Genomic DNA, 16,865 nt, shown 5'->3' on the forward strand with positions numbered 1-16,865 from the left:
ATCTTGATTTCTCAACTTACAATATCTTAAGTGCCTTTGTGGTGGCCAACAGCAAAGGGTCATTGGTTTAAAAAATAAAACAAAAAAAAACAGCTATCCAATATACAATAAATTGTGACAGACATTTGCAAAATAAATACTTACTATTAGAATTATGGGGTAATTTCAGAAACCTCCCCTGAGGTTTCTGACATTTACACTTACCTCCCATGTGGTTTGAACAATTACACTGACCTCCCATGAGATTACTAATCCTTTACAAATTCAGTCCAAATGATTAAAATATTATTTTAGAGAGTGAAATTAGAATTTTGTACCTGATTTGTCCTTTGTGCCACATGTCCAATGAATGGCAAAATATTACAAATTAATTAACAATTAATAAACTTTAACGAGCGTAGTTTATAGGCAAATATGTATTGCCTATTTAAAGTACCAGCTCTTTACATGAATTTTAGTTTCAAACATTTACGTTATCACAAATATTTATTCTCAAATACAAATTTGTATTTACTCTCAAATATTTAATTTTTGTTAAACACAAAACCTACCAGTTTTTTTTCCGTAGAAATATTAATATAACATTTTTTCAATTTCAGTTACAAATATTTATGTATTTAACATAAATTAAATGATTCAGAATAAAATACTTATAAAGGGCTAATACTTTACTCATGTAATGGATGAAATTCATAAAAAATTAACATTTTATAGGCCATTTCTTTTTTTTTTTTAATTTTAATTTATATTAAATAGATAATCTATTGATTTTCTTTTTACAAGAATATTATTGTAACACCTTTTAATTTTTAATTACAAATATTGATATATTTATTGTAAATTAAATATTTAAAAATAAAATACATGTAAAGAGCCGGTACTTTAAATAAGTTATGCGTATTTGCCTATAAACTACACTCCTTACTTAAATCAATAAACTACACTCCTTAACTTAAATCAATAAACTATACTCCTTACTTTAAATAGTGTAGTTTATAGGCAAATACGCATATCCTATTTAAAGTATCGGCTCTTTACAGATATTTTATTTTCAAATATTTAATTTATGATAAATATATTAACATTTGTAATTAAAAATTAAAAAGTGTTAAAGTAATATTCTTGCAAAAAAAATCAGTAGGTTATCTATTTAATATAAATTAAATATTTTTTAAAAAATAAATGGCCTCATAAACTATTAATTTTTATGACTTTCATCCCTTACATGAGTAAAGTATTGGCTGTTTATGGATATTTTATCCTGAATCATTTAATTTATGTTAAATACATAAATATTTATAACTAAAATTTAAAAAGTGTTATATTAATATTTCTACGGAAGAAAAACTAGTAGGTTTTGTGTTTAACAAAAATTAAATATTTGAGAGTAAATACAAATCTGTATTTGAGAATAAATATTTGTGATAAAGTAAATGTTTGAAAGTAAAATACATGTAAAGAGCTGGTACTTTAAATAGGTAATACGTATTTGCCTATAAACTACGCTCGTTAAAGTTTATTAATTGTTAATTAATTTGTAATACTTTGCCATTCATTGGACATGTGGCACAAAGAACAAATCAGGTACAAAATTCTAATTTCACTCTCTAAAATAATATTTTAATCATTTGGACTGAATTTGTAAAAGATTAGTAACCTCAGGGGAGATCAGTGTAATTGTTCAAACCACAAGGGAGGTAAGTGTAAATGTCAGAAACCTCAAGGGAGGTTTCTGAAATTATCCCTAGAATTATCTGGGCTGTGACTGTCTCCAACTAATCTATTTTGTACAAAAAGATGGATTTGACATCTCATTTTTTCATAAAGGTGGTACATATAGGAACAAACTATCACTGAAATGGCAGTGGCTGATGAATTTGGAGTTCTCACCAAAGCTTTCACAGGTTCTTTCCTTTCGCCACACACACACACACACAAACACAACTCAAACTCACATATTTTATTACTTTACAATGCAAAACTTCATTTCTCCAACGAATTTGCGAACGTCTTTTTTCCTCTGGAGATTTTTCATCACTTCACTTCGTCTTTCTTGAGCAGGAATGTGACGCCCCCACTTCTCCCTAAGGCGAACCAAAGGGTATCCGCGGGACGCCTGCCCAACTCTCGCCAGGACTCACTACAATCCATCATTCAAAAGCTCGAAATACCTTAAGTAACTTCAATACATAATTAAAGTACTTCAAATATCTTACACTTACAATTATGCAACTTTCAAGCTTAAATACAACCCAACGGAAAAGGGTACAATAGCCATCCGTTATAATATAAAATTAAAGTCTTCAAAAGAAAACAATCTAGTACTACTCACGAGCACCATTGGTCTCGAACCCTGTAAAAGAAAATCACAACGTGGGATGAGCTACACAGCCCAGTGAGATTCCAAGACACTCTAACAGTTCAAATAAATCAAGTAGATTGGGCATATCATATGCATGGTTCAAGGTTACACAATGGCATGTTATCATGAGGTGATAATCATTGTACAGGTAATTTGAGACATTATCATGGTATGAGACATTTATCATGAGACAGTTATTATGGTTCAAGACATTGGCATGTATAGTTCACGAGTGATTGGAGCTTATTACAGGCATAGCTCAGGATTTCATATTGGCATTTTAGCATGAAACAATTATCATGATACCAGGTAAACATATACTGTAGGATACGGTGTTCCAGTGGAACTCTGTCGGTCATCTGCACCTTATGACTTCCAGATCCCCACGGTACGGTCTGGCCATCGCCTTATCCCTCCAGTGGTAATACTCGAGTATACCGAAACGGTGGCCCAGGGTTCCAACCTACCCGACCGAGCCCAGTTCTGGCTCGAGTAGATCAGTAACCAAGGGCAGGGCCCAAGTTCAGCTTAGAGCTCACAACATGCACAGGTAACCAAGTAATTCGACAAAAGGTAAAATTCATCATTAGAGTAGGTCGAATGAGGTAAAGTACACACTCGCCTAATAATGATGGATAGCTTCATATAACATGTGATTCATGATAATCAAGTAATCAAGTAGATACTTAGCACGTAAGGACGTAAGTAATACAAGTTGATTTCATGGGAGCATGTAATTCACGGATATCGAATAGTCATGTAGATTGAAAATCATGTGAGCAAATAGTCAAGTAATCAAGTAGTCATGTGGTTGGTAAACGGTTCACGGTTAACGGTTGACGGTTCACGGTTAACGGTTAAGTAGTGACGGTTAATTGACAGGCATTTGTCATATGAATAGGCCATCATTGGCCGTTATCCCATTTTTACCATGTGAGAGTCGAGGAGATTCACTCCAACGACGTATGCAACCTTAGCATACCAAGTCATGTTATTCGAGCATTTCCAAGCATGAGTTATTCATCTCAAAAGAGAACGAGTGCGATAAAGTACACACTCGACTCCATTTCTCAAAATCAAGTAGGCTAAGTAAATAATTTAGCAAGTTAAGCATGTATCGAGTTCATATGGTCATTTGATATGGTTAATCATTTAACCAATTCATGTAGATATACAATGCAAGTATACATTCCTTAAATAGGCATGAGTATGGTAAATACTTAACACATAGCACTTAAAACTTAATAATCATGAAATAAGCGTGTCCTAGACTTATTCAATTACGTATTCCTATATGGAACACTCACCTAGTCAAAACAAGAGAGTAGTTTTCAAACAAGCGTTTAGGTGTCCGCTCCGAGTTCCTCTTGGAGATTCCCTCGAGTGCCTGAGTAAACAATAATCAAGTACCACTCAATATCACTACGAATCTCTAATTATCGAGGAAGATTGTACGCTACTGCAATCTAAGGAAATCTTATGAAAATGAACCTCAATTACTCGTAAATCGAGGTTCAAGAGTAAAGTTTTAAAGTCTAAAGAGAGAGACTAACATTTTCCATGAAATCGAGTTCAAGATGTTCAATCGGTATCGAGAAAAGAAGGCAAGTTTCCAAAATCTCATTTTCTAAGAAATTGACAAATTTCAGCTTTGGGTGTCAATTTAGAAAAATCGTATCTTGCACTATGTAGGTCCATAATTAGAAAGCTTGATACCGTTGGAAACTTCTTCAAAAGCACTAAAAGTTCCTAGAAGATACTTTTCCATGATTCCAAACGGAAGATATTCAAAAATTGACTCAAAGTTGCTGCTTGGGACCATTATGACAGTTTCGGGGTTGATTTTTGACCAACTTTGAAAATCCAGCAAAATTCACACAATACGAACTAGCCTCCGAAATTTAGAACTTAATTAGAGCTACAATCAAAGTTTAAAACAAAACAAACGGAACAAGAATAAAAGTTTTGAGCGCCAAGATATAGCAGCTCAATAGTTGGCTAAAATTTCCTCCTCGATCAAGAATTTCCAGATTTAAACATGAACTTTGGGACGTTGGTTGAACACTGAAACGGACTTGGAATGGCACCAAATTTAGCAGTATTACACTACCATATAGGGGTTATTCCTCTGCAAATTTTCAAGCAAAATCTAGCACGAAGAGTCAATTAACAAAACTGTTGAAGGTTTCAAGAATTTCCAAGGCAATCTGCCTCGTACCTTCGTTTTCCTTTTCTCAAACATTTGGCCACTAAAAACCTCTCAAATATGGTTCATTTGCGTAGATAATGCCTAAGAAACATCCAAGCTGTATTTGGTAGGTGATTTATACCAAGAATTTCGAATGACAAGTCCCAAGTCAAGATTGGCTAATCGGCTAAGAGAAAAGGAAAAGTTTTCGAGATTCGAAGAGCAATTTCGGGGCATCATTTGCATATCAAAATGGTCTTAGAATATCACTAAATTTTGCACAATTAAACCTCCATATGAGGACCACTCCTCTATCAAATTTCATTTGAAAATTCACACGAGAAGGCAGTTAACTAAACCATCAAAGTTCAAGAAATTTCCCAAGGCAAAACTGTCTTCTAGCTCTTCTTTCTTTTTAAACATTTTGTCCAACGCAACCAACCCAAATCTGGTTTATTTGTAAAACAAAGTCCAAGGAACATCTAATATAAAGTTTGGTAGATGTTGGACATCAAAGTTTCCAAAACAACAAGTCCCAAATCAAGCTAGGCCATTCAACTAGTCAAAAGAGGATTTTTACTCACTGCATCAGTTTCGAAATATGGCCACAACTCACTCAATTCAACTTGGAATTGAGCGTGGTTGATGGAATTGGAAAGCTCTCTCATAAAGATGAATTTTATCAGAAGAAACCATTTTGAAATTCTATCCACAAACAGCTCGTTTTGGAGCATCAAGATACAAGTCCTGTCCTGTCTCCTGGAGAGAAACGAAACAGGACAGTGATTTTCAATCGAATGGTGTGACTCACTCAAGTGGAACCAGAATGTGAAATTGGTACCAATGGAAAGCTGGGAATGTCTAGTTTCCAATGCCACAAACGGCACTTGATTTTGACATCGGAGCAAAGAGTTATAGCCGATACAAAATGACTGCCTGGGCAATACGGGATTCATTTTCCAGTTTTGCTAACTTTGGAAATCAACTCATTTGACCAACCAAATCATGTTATTTTTCAATGAAATTTTGTACACACTCACAATAACATGTAAACAACATAATCAAGTCATTATAACTGCAAAATTGTGCACAAAATGGTCGGACAAGGCAGGGGTAAAACGGTCACTTTTGCTCCAAGCACCTCCTTTGATTTTCTACCAACAATACAACATTAATCCACTAATATAAGCACTAAACCACCATTAATTTCATCATCCAACATCAAATCAGTCCTTTCGTCAAAAGTGGGAGTTCATAGAGCCCACACAACACAAATCCACCATAAACAAGACCACCCACAAGCATGCAAGAGTTTATACGCGCAATTTAACCTCCATAAAACAAGATTTCGGTAGTTGATCGTTACCTACTTGTGTGGTGAACAAAGTCAGAATTTTTTGCCTTCCTTAGCACAAGAAAAACCGTGAATAGCAGCTCCTTTTCTTAGCTCAATGGGATCTCTAAATGTTTAGTTAAGTGTAGTTCGAATTTGGAGTGAATTGGAAGAGGTTTGATGAAGATTTGATGAAGGAAAAATGAAGAACTTGGTCTTGTTTTTCCTTGGAGTTGCACGGCTGGAATGAAGAAGGAAAAGAAGAGTTGCACGGCTGTTTGAGGTGATAAAGTGGAGGGTTTTGATCTGGTGTGATGCACCCATGTGAAACTAAAATGTGTGGCTCTCATTGATTCAAAGGTCAACTCTTTTTCCAGCGCGTTTCGTGTTCGATTCCTCTCGAATTTGTTTCACTAGTGCACTAAACCTCTAATGCACTTATATTCATATAAATATTATTCACTCTCAATCGTCCCAAAATAAGGGTCTAAAGTTCCTAAATTTAAATCGCGCGTATAAAAACGCGTTTCTCCAATTTAAGCGCGATAACGCGAAACTTCCGAGAAATTCTTATAACGATAGTACTAATAACTATCACTTGAGTATTTAAACATTAAAATGCCTAATTTAGGTCCATTGTACATGTCTCCAATATTTCAAACCTATTGTACTCTCAATCGATCAAGATTTCTAAAGACGTGTTCACTATTTTCACTAAACGAGCTTCCGGAAATTAATTTTTGAAACAAGTCATTTTAAAAATATAATGAAACTATATTTTCATGTAATTAGGTCTCAAGAGCTTAGAAAATAATATTCGGAACAAAAGGCCAAATAAATAATTAAATAAACTAGAAATAGGAGATTAAGTAAGTAAATTTTGCGAGTCCTCACAAGGAAACAGTTTAAGATGCTACTCAATGAAGCTCTTGCAGCAGTTGTAATTTTGGGTTTAATTTCTTTAATTTCATTTTTCCATTATAAAAGCTTGTAGCTTGTCTGAGTAGTTTTACTTGATTAATGCACCTCTCTCGTTGTTGTCAGGCAAATCAACCATGGCTATTGAAAATCCATTTTCACGTCACTTTCTCTTTTTATCAATTATACACTCAAATGTATGATTTTGATTGACAACTGCCATCTGATTGAAACAAATTTTTTTTTTCAAATTTTGTAAAGCACTCAATGTTGAATCTTGTATTTGATCTAAGTGATCTGTCATCTTTCTTCTCTTTCTAGTGTCAATTAAAGGTTATATTGTATTTTGTACGTAGAAGTTAATTATTTCGTACGGATTGCATTTTTTTTTGGATTTTTTAATAAAAAAATTACTGTAAAGATTTGATCTACCTGAAGAAAAAAGATAATAGAAAAATGTGATCACAAAAAATGACACAATTTTTTAATAAAAAATGACTGTTGTTTGGCCTAAAGTTTCAATTATCATTTTTGCGGGTCAGAGATCAAAATAATTGTTTGTTGTTTTTAATTAGATGGAGTAAGAAGATGCAGTTTGATGTAATCACATGATTATTATATTTTTCCTGAATATTATACTACGGATGTTTTCAGGACTTGGTGTTGACGAAAAGTCATTGATCTCAATACTGGGCAAATGGCATCCAGAGCACAAACAATCTTTTAGGAAAACAACCTGTGACATCTTCATAGAGGATGAACGACAATTTGAGAGATGGGATGATCGACATGTCCAGAAACTTCAACAAGAGTTCTTACGTTTCAAGGTAGATACAGATTTTATATTGGACTTGTAGCAATCAGCTACTTTAATTTAAGTTCACATATAAATGGAAAAAAAAAGAGTTATATAAGTTACTCCTATGTATTTGTGTACTTTTGCCCAAATATAAACAGACATACATACTTGTAGCAATAATGTATTTTGATAGTGCAAACTTCATATATTTATAGCCTTTGAAGTCAATATGATAAATTTGTAAATTTTTTTCAACGGCAAGAAGTTAAATTTACAAATGTATATTTTAAATCTTTTAAGTTTTAAGGGGCAAAAACATAAATTTTAAAGATTGGGAGGACCTGGGTGGAGCGGTGGCCCCTACCCAACCCCATTAGAACCAGCCTTGCGTGGACATACATACTCATAGCTATTGGATTAAATTTGACAATGTGTCCGTCTCAAAATTAAAAAAAAAAAAAAGATAAAATTATTTTTTACCCCCTGTGGTTTGGTGATTTATCATAGAACCCCCTATAGTTTAAAAAGTTAAATATAATTCTTTTATGGTTTGAATTAATATATCACTGCAATTTTTTCATTAAAATTAATGATGCAAGACCCGAAGACAATCTCTTTTCTAGGCGACCACACAATGGAGCAATTGATAAGAAAGCACAAGTACTTGTGAGTAGAAGAGATAAACAATTTAAAGATCATAAATGTAACAATAAGTAAATAAAAAGGAAAGAATAGCAAACCAATTAACTACCCAACTCCTCTTGATCTTGTAGGTTAATTCAAACAAGCTACTTCAAGTTGATGAATTACAATCACTCTTGTGTACAAAGGAAGGTTCACCTCCTCCTTACCGCGAACTCCACTCGGTCAAGCCAGGACGTTTTACTATCTCTCAGGACAACCCTCATAGAACTACACTCATGAAATATTCACTCACAAATGAAAAGTTTACTATGAACCTCACACGACTAAAACTACAAATCTTCCTTGAAAAGTATTTTCTCACTAAAATCTCTCTAGATCTTTTGTATCTTGAGTGTGCAAAAGTTGTTTGAAATATCTGACCAACCACTATATATATAGGACCAAGAAAGTGCCTCATTAATGCTTCCAACGGATAGAAAGTAGCTGAACAGTCAACTATCCGTTGGCAGTGTCAGACGTCCGGTAGCCCTGTTTTATGCGTCCGACAGCAGGCAGAGAGTTTAAGGGATTTTCTTCAATTCTTTCGGACGTCGGTTGGTTGGTTTTCTGCGTCCGAAGGTATGATGTAAAACTGAAAATTCTTCTTCAATTCTTTCGGACGTCCGGTGCAAGCTTTTTGTGCGTCCGACACCAAACAAAGAGATTTGAGAAATTATCTTGTTTCTATCGGATGTCCGGTAGAGACATATTCAGCATCCGATAGTTTTGTTGACTTCGAAAGATCCTATCGGACGCCCGAAGCATGCGTCCGAAATTGTGAAATGATTATCGGACGTCCGGTACTGTCTTCTTGAGCGTCCGACAGGTTCAGCATACTCTGTCTTTTTCAAATGTGCTTAATCTTTGAAGCTGATTTGTTTCATTTCTGAAAAAGCCTTTGAGGAGATGTTAGCAACATCCATTTGTTTTGTAACCATCAAAAGCTAGGGACCAAGGTCAACATTCTCCCCCTTTTTGATGATGACAAACAATGGATGAAAGAAAGAAAAAATATTGAGCATATAAGCATAAACTCCCCCTCACACAATGCATCTAAACTTATAATTTCAGAATAACTCCCCCTTACACATAACATCCATTTCTTCCCCTTTTTGTCATCATAAGATGAGAGTAAAAACCAACTACCAAAAACCAGCAACAATAACAGAGAATTCAATAATCCAAATAAAAACAGAGAAATGACAGCAATCACAGCAAATCATCATGAGATCAGCATTATTCTTTTTTCACTCTTTTTAACATCATATAAATTCAGTAAAAAAATCAATAAAAACTCAGTTCAAAACATCAAAAACATCAAAAGAGAATTATAAAAAAGCATTATGAACAAGAATCTCATCAATCTTACCAAAATCGCCTACTTGTTAGAGTTAGTATCATGTCTAACTATCCACATGCATTTCATGCCATTTTTCATATTCTTTCTCACATATCAATCACTTTTCATGTGACCTTTTTGACAATAGAAATTACACATAATCAAAGAGTTATTTATATGAACAGGTTTAATAAATCTTACTTGTCTTTTCTTATAAATAGCAAATTCGTTGGAATTACAATTCAACCTATTCTTTTGAAAACAGACTTGTTTCTTGTATTTAAACAATTCATTTAGACCATCCATTTTTCTTTTCAAATCACCTTGTTCCTTTTTGAACAATTCACAAAGATTTGTTTTTCTGTCAAGCTCAAAGTGTAAAGCAGTCTCATTCTTTTTAAAATAATCATTTTCAGTTTTCAACTTTTTATTTTGTTGAAAAAGATTTGTATTATCTCGAAGCAAAAAACTAATTTTTTGTTTTAACCCCTTGTTTCAAGTATAGGATTCTTTCAAACTATCATGCAATTTTATAATGAAAGATTCAAGATCATCATCAGTTTCATCATTACTTTCAAATTGAGAGTTACAAGATGTTATCTCATCATCTCCAATGGCCATAAAAGCCAATTGAGCAGATTCTTCATCCTCTTCAATTTCATCATCGGAGTTGCACTCATTCCATGTGAATTGAAATTTGTTGAATCTTGGTTTTCTTCCTTCATTCTTCTTCATCATTGGACACTCACTTGCGTAATGTCCAGGTTGGTCGCATTCAAAGCACTGAACAGTTTGCTTTTGTTGAACTCTAGCTTCCCTTTGTTTCTCGAGTTGTTGAACTGATTTGGGAATGAATTACTAGGTCCACTTTTTCTGAATCTCCTCTTGTTGAGTATTCGTTTGAAGTTTCTTGTGATGAGTGCAATATCACTGTCATCACCTTCTATGTCATCTCCATCTAAGAAGGCTGTATCATCTTCATCTTGTGAGGTTTTTTGAGCAATACTCTTTCTCACCTTTGTATTTTCTTCCTCCTGCACCTTGAACTTGAGTTTCAGCTCATAAGAAATTAGAGAGTTAATAAGAGATTCAATGGGTAAGGTATTTAGATCTTTAGCTTCCTCAATAGCAGTCACTTTACTCTCCCAATCCTTGGATAAGGCATTCAGAATTTTTCTGTTTTTCTCACCTAGAGAGTATTCATTTTCCAACACCTCCAAATCCTTAATAAAGTCATTAAATCTACAATACATCTCATCAATATTTTCATGAGGTTGCATCTTGAAGGATTCATACTTTGTAACTAGAATGAACTTCTTTTGTTCTCTAACATTCTTACTACATTCATGAATTTCTCTCAATTTATCCTAAATTTCCTTGGCTGACTTGCAGCCTTTGACTCTAATAGATTGATTTGAGTCTAAAGCACAATATAATACATTCATGGATTTTGCATTTAATGTGAAATGAGCTCTATCCGCAGCAGTCAGTTCACTTCTTATTTTTGGTCTAGATCTCTGAGTATTTTCATCTATAAGAAAGGCATCATATGGACCTTCACTAATAATAAACCACAATTCAATATCAATAGATTACAAAAAAATGATCATTCTTTCTTTCCAACTTGCATAATTTGACCCATTAAATAGAGGTGGTCTAATGACAGAATGTTCTTCAAAAAATATAGCATTGTTGGTTGTCATCTTTACTATAAAGCCGATTGAGCTTAATCTCTAGGAGACCAAGCTCTGATACCAATTGTAAGGCCTGAAGACAACCTCTTTTATAGGCGACAACACAATGGAGTAGTTGATAAGAAAGTACAAGTGCTTATGAGTAGAAGAGATAAACAATTTAAAGATCATAAATGTAACAATAAGTAAATAAAAAGAAAAGAATAGCAAACCAATTAACTACCCAACTCCTTTTGAGCCTGTAGGTTAATTCAAATAAGCTACTTCAAGTTGATGAATTACAATCACTCTTGTGTACAAAGGAAGGTTCACCTCCTCCTTGCCCCGAACTCCACTCGGTCAAGTCAGGACGTTTTACTATCCCTCAGGACAACCCTCACAGAGCTACACTCATGAAGTATTTACTCACAAATGAAAAGTTTACTATGAATCTCACACCACTAAGACTACAAATCTTCCTTGAAGAGTATTTTCTCACTAAAATCTCTCTAGATCTTTTGTATCTTCAGTGTGCAAAAGTTGTTTGAAATATCTGACCAACCACTATATATATAGGACCAAGAAAGTGCCTCATTAATGCTTCCAATGGATAGAAAGTAACTGAACAGTCAACTATCCGTTGGCATTGTCGGACGTCCAGTAGCCCTGTTTTATGCGTCCGACAGCAGGCAGAGAGTTTAAGAGATTTTCTTTAATTCTTTCGGACGTCCAATAGGTTGGTTTTCTGCGTCTGAAGGTATGATGTAAAACTGAAAATTTTTCTTCAATTCTTTCGGACGTCCGGTGCAAGCTTTTTGTGCGTCCGACAGCAAACAAAGAGATTTGATAAATTATCTTGTTTCTATCGGACGTCCGGTAGAGACATATTCAGCATCCGATAGTTTTGTTGATTTCGAAGGATCCTATCGGACGCTTGAAGCATATGTCCGAAATTGTGGAATGATTATCGGACGTCCGGTACTGTCTTCTTGAGCGTCCGACAGATTCAGCATACTCTGTCTTTTTCAAATGTGCTTAATCTTTGAAGCTGATTTGTTTCATTTCTGAAAAAGCCTTTGAGAAGATGTTAGCAACATCCATTTGTTTTGTAATCATCAAAAGTTAGGGACCAAGGTCAACAAATGATCAATAGTAAAAAGTTAAAATCAAACTAATAAATTAACAAGTTTATCCTTTCGTTACCATTTTTCCTCCAAACATAAGAAAGAAGAAATTGGAATAAAAATTGATAAATAAGAACCAGGAAATACCATTGAAGATTTGGTTTAAACATCCATAATGATATTTGTAGTCAAAAAAGATTTTGTATTTTTTGTTTCTTATTTATTTGTTTTATATTTCCCTTCCATCTTTTTTGTTTCTTTTTTTATTTCCTTTTCATCTCTTTTGTATTTGGAGAAAATTAAGATTTTGTAGGATAAAATATAGATTTCAAAATCATCTCTTCTCTTTCCAAAAAAAAAAAAGACAAAAAGAAAAGGGAAAAAGAAAAACATGAAAAAAAAGTAGTGAAAGGGTGAATTTATCAATTTGTTAGTTTGATTTTGATTTTTACTATTGACTGTTAGTTTTAACGAAAAAGTCAACGATGACACTTTAACCCCAACCATAATGGAGTTATATATACAATTTTAAACTATAGAAGAATTATGCGGTAAAGCACCAAAATACAGAGCGTAAAAGATAATTTACCCAAAAAAATTGAGAGAAGTTTAGAGACATTGAGTATCATGTCATGGAGATAAGGATAGGAGTAGGGATGGGTTGGTAGTTCAAGGGAAAGAATATAAGTGAAAGGTTCAGAGTTTGAACCCTCCTAGTTACAAGAGGAAAAAGAAGAAGAAGAAGAAGAGAAGGACATAGATAAATGATAAATTAACTACATAAATAAACGTTTTATAAACTTGATTTTTATCCTAATAATCAATGTTATAGTAGACCCTTTTCACAAAGTTAAACAAGATTAATAATATTTTTACACAACAGGAAAAAATATAGTCTTTTACATTGCAATTTATTAAAATTCAAACTTTCAAAGGTTACTTAGAAAAAATGCTCATATCAAGATAGGATAATGTCAACGTTAAAAAAATATTCCATTTGATAGAGTACTAACTAGGATAGTAAACTTATCCCAAATAATATTTCGCTTGCATCATAAATATATTTTTCAACTCACCTTTTTATATTCCCAACCACCTTTTTATCTCACATATATCACATCACAAAAAGTGTTACAGTAATTATTCCAAATAATATTTCAAATAATACTCTATCCAAACATACTTTAACTGCATTTTTATATGCATATATGTAGAAATAAACATTCTTTTCAATTTTAATTTGGAAAATCAATATAAAACCAGAAATATAACTATTAGAAAATTATTTAAATTCGTGTTTGGAATGAATGAAGAAAAAAAATTACACAAAATGTCACACTAAATCGTGACATGATTGATTTGTCAGGATGCTGTGGTGCTTTGGACAATGCATCCATGGGAAAGAGATGCTCGTCTGCTAAGGGAGGCAGTGTACAAGGGTCCAAATTATGGCATTCTTGTAGAGACTGCTTGTACTAGATCATCGGAGGAACTATTAGGAGCAAGAAGAGCTTACCATTCCCTCTTTGAGCACTCAATTGAGGAAGACATAGCTTTCCATATCCACGGCTTTGAGAAAAAGGTGAACCAAATAACCCTAATTTTTATGTTCTTTTCAATGGTTTACGAGTCACCAACGTGTAACGCCTATGTTACACACCCTCGCATATTGGCAACACGTTACAAGGCTTTGGTCCCATGCTTTTGAATTTTTTATTACATCTAACATAGTTGATGTAGAAACAAATATGGGACCCACCTAATACATTAATATCCATCAACAACCTAGTCAACCTCAAAAATTTTCCGTGAAACCCTATCGAAGTCTTAATTAAGATTACCTAACACAAGAAGGTTTAGGTTGAACTTTATTTCTTAGCCTTATTGGATAAGCTACACCAAGGCATCCATCCAGCATTGTCAGTGCAAGAATGGCCCTGAATGTGACAACAAGTGTCTGACATGCACATTGCTAGATAGATTAAAACATTACCCTACAAAAAATGGTAGACTAGTTCTTCCGTTTCCACTTTTCATTTTTTCTAGTTACAAAATTTCAATTGCTGATCCAATAATGATTTCAACCCGTATGTATTATCTCTAGTATGAGTAATTCTAAACCTTTTTTTTTACACGAATCACATATTTTTGACAGTGCATCTATAGGTTAGATGAACAAATTAATTGACTAGGATATTAATTTTTGACTGGCACCATTGATCAGATGCGGAAATTCATCTATGTGATACCATGTGTTGAAACAAATTGGTGAACTATGTGAGCAGGAGGATTGGCAATCAAACTCCATTTTTAAACATTAAACAATGTCTTTGACCATTGCGCTGCATTCGGTTCTAGCCCTGGCAATTCTTGTTCAAGGCCTAATCTTGTGATTGAATTCTTTACGATTTTTATGCGATGAACAGCTTCTAGTTGGATTAGTAAGTGCGTACCGTTATGAAGGTCCAAAATACAGCGAAGAAGTAGCAAAATCTGAAGCGAAGATACTCAAAAATGTCATAAAAGATGGTGCTAAGAAGCTCCACGAGGAAGAAGAGATTGTCAGGATTCTAACTACAAGAAGCAAGCTTCATCTAAAGGCTGTATTTAAGCATTATAAGGAAACTAGTGGCAATTATTTGGACGAGGTAAGAAATTTATTAGTATAGTATATTTCTGCTTAATACTTTAAATATGTATTCCCATCACTTTTTTATTTCACATACACATTGTTCTAGAATGGTGCTAAAATAATGTTTTCCTAAAAGCTCCTAGAAATAATCATGCAAACGAGCATAGCTGCATTAAAGATCTTAAGAGCGAAGAAATGGCTATCCTCACTTCCTTTGTCTATTACCAGTTTTGATTGGTTCATGCTAATGTTGCTTCCCCCCTTTTAATTTTCAGGATCTTGGTGATCAGTTAATTCTAAAACAAACAGTTCAATGCCTTTGCAAGCCAGAGACATACTTTACCGAGGTGAGATTAATTAATTAATTGATCATCATTTCATTTTTCAAGAAATGATAATCTCCAAGACCTTAATTAATTACTCAAAGGTATTAAATGTTTCTTCAGGTTTTGGATGTTTCCCTTAAAGGCATTGGGCATGGCTTTGCAAAAGAAGCCTTGACCAGAGTTATTGTTACCCGAGCAGATGTAGATTTGAAGCTCATCAAAGAAGAATATCATCAGCTTTCTGGGGTTACTCTATCACATAAGAATGAAGAAATAGCCAATGGGAACTTCAAAGATTTTATGCTTACTTTGATTGCTAGATGAGATCAAGAAAATTAACTCAACTTCGTGCTTGTGCATTGCTGTACTTGGCCTGAATTTGCACGTTTACATGTATCATGTATGATTTCTATTGTTACCACCAAATGGATTTTTGTTTTTCATAATCACTGAGTTGGTCAAAAGAGGACTCTTAGAATATTTTTCACTATGACGTCCAAAGTTCGAATCATATGTCTAATACTTGAAAGCGAAAAAGGTGGAGATAGGGGTGAGAAGGTAAAAAACTAAAAATTTAAAAAATGTTTTGCACATATAAATTGTTGTTTTGCTCTCACATACAAAATAACTTTTCTTTTCTTTTCTTTTTTGGCTAAAAACATCAGATGCGACCAATTTCTTTTTAAGAAAAAAAAGTCAAAAAATGGAGTGTTTATAGCAACAAAACAAAGATAAGAAAAATATACAATGATAATATTACCTTTCATAACGTTTCAAAATGACTTGACATTTAAATTCTAAGATCGTTCACACTTAGGTAAAAAGTGACTGAAAATCCAGATTATTAAACATTTCTTAGGCTTTCCATAGGAGCAAATTCAAATACACAACTAGAAAAAAATATTTTATGAAGAAACATAGAAATATATCGAAATTACTCACGTAAAATTGGTTAGTTTATATATTCAAAAGTACATGTACTTTTACCATTATATTTCAAAATATATAGTCTTAGGTTATTTTGTTCTTCTGAGTATTCATGGCATCTAATAAGTGGTTAAAAAATCTAAACTTTGGGTTTTTACATCATCGTGCAAAGGGAAATGAGAAAGAGAAGTGCCTAATTATCTGATCGAAGTGTGCCAAATCATTGATTTGCAAAGGATTTTGGCCATTCTCTTTGTTAACCTAATAAAAAAAAAGAATCTAAAACTCAAGTGGGAGCATTTATGGTTCTTTCTGTCCTTCCAAATCTATCATTTTCTGGTGAACCAATACTTGATCATTAACTTGGAAAGCAAATAATCAAGTGCATGAAATGGTACTGGGTGTTTTTTTTTTCTTTTTTGTCCGACAGATGCCAAGTGATAGGAAGGTAGATTTAATTGGAAGTAGGGCAACGACGGTCATCTAGCAGTTAACAACCAAGATTGGCAAAAAAAAAAAAATAAGGTCTAAATCATTGTATATACATGATCTTCAACCCT

The 16,865-nt window shown here is 33.5% G+C and overlaps 1 protein-coding gene and 1 long non-coding RNA gene across 2 annotated transcripts; one reads left to right on the plus strand and one right to left on the minus strand.

Moving 5' to 3' along the window:
- Window positions 1-1,847: 1,847 nt before the first annotated feature.
- On the plus strand, window positions 1,848-15,702 carry LOC113727295 (annexin D4-like). The gene is made up of 6 exons (XM_027251365.2): window positions 1,848-1,904; window positions 7,456-7,628; window positions 13,787-14,002; window positions 14,847-15,068; window positions 15,328-15,399; window positions 15,499-15,702. Exons 1-6 carry the CDS (start codon window positions 1,859-1,861, stop codon window positions 15,700-15,702), a joined length of 933 nt encoding a protein of 310 aa, XP_027107166.1. The 5' UTR covers window positions 1,848-1,858.
- Window positions 2,169-6,201, minus strand: LOC113727296 (uncharacterized). Its single transcript, XR_003457770.2, has 3 exons — window positions 5,917-6,201; window positions 3,670-3,749; window positions 2,169-2,353 (listed from the first exon to the last, which is right to left on the minus strand). It is a non-coding gene; the product is annotated as an uncharacterized lncRNA (long non-coding RNA).
- Window positions 15,703-16,865: the final 1,163 nt, after the last annotated feature.

The sequence above is a fragment of the Coffea arabica genome, chromosome 2c, assembly GCF_036785885.1.
Source record: "Coffea arabica cultivar ET-39 chromosome 2c, Coffea Arabica ET-39 HiFi, whole genome shotgun sequence".
NCBI lineage: Eukaryota > Viridiplantae > Streptophyta > Magnoliopsida > Gentianales > Rubiaceae > Coffea > Coffea arabica.

What these genes read in the sequence shown, in the direction of transcription:
- LOC113727295 (XM_027251365.2), top strand. Translation starts at nt 1,859, where the DNA reads ATGGCAGTGGCTGATGAATTTGGAGTTCTCACCAAAGCTTTCACAG. An exon ending in TCTCACCAAAGCTTTCACAG is followed by an intron (nt 1,905 to 7,455) that starts GTTCTTTCCTTT and finishes GGATGTTTTCAG; the next exon opens with GACTTGGTGTTGACGAAAAG. An exon ending in TCCACGGCTTTGAGAAAAAG is followed by an intron (nt 14,003 to 14,846) that starts GTGAACCAAATA and finishes TGCGATGAACAG; the next exon opens with CTTCTAGTTGGATTAGTAAG.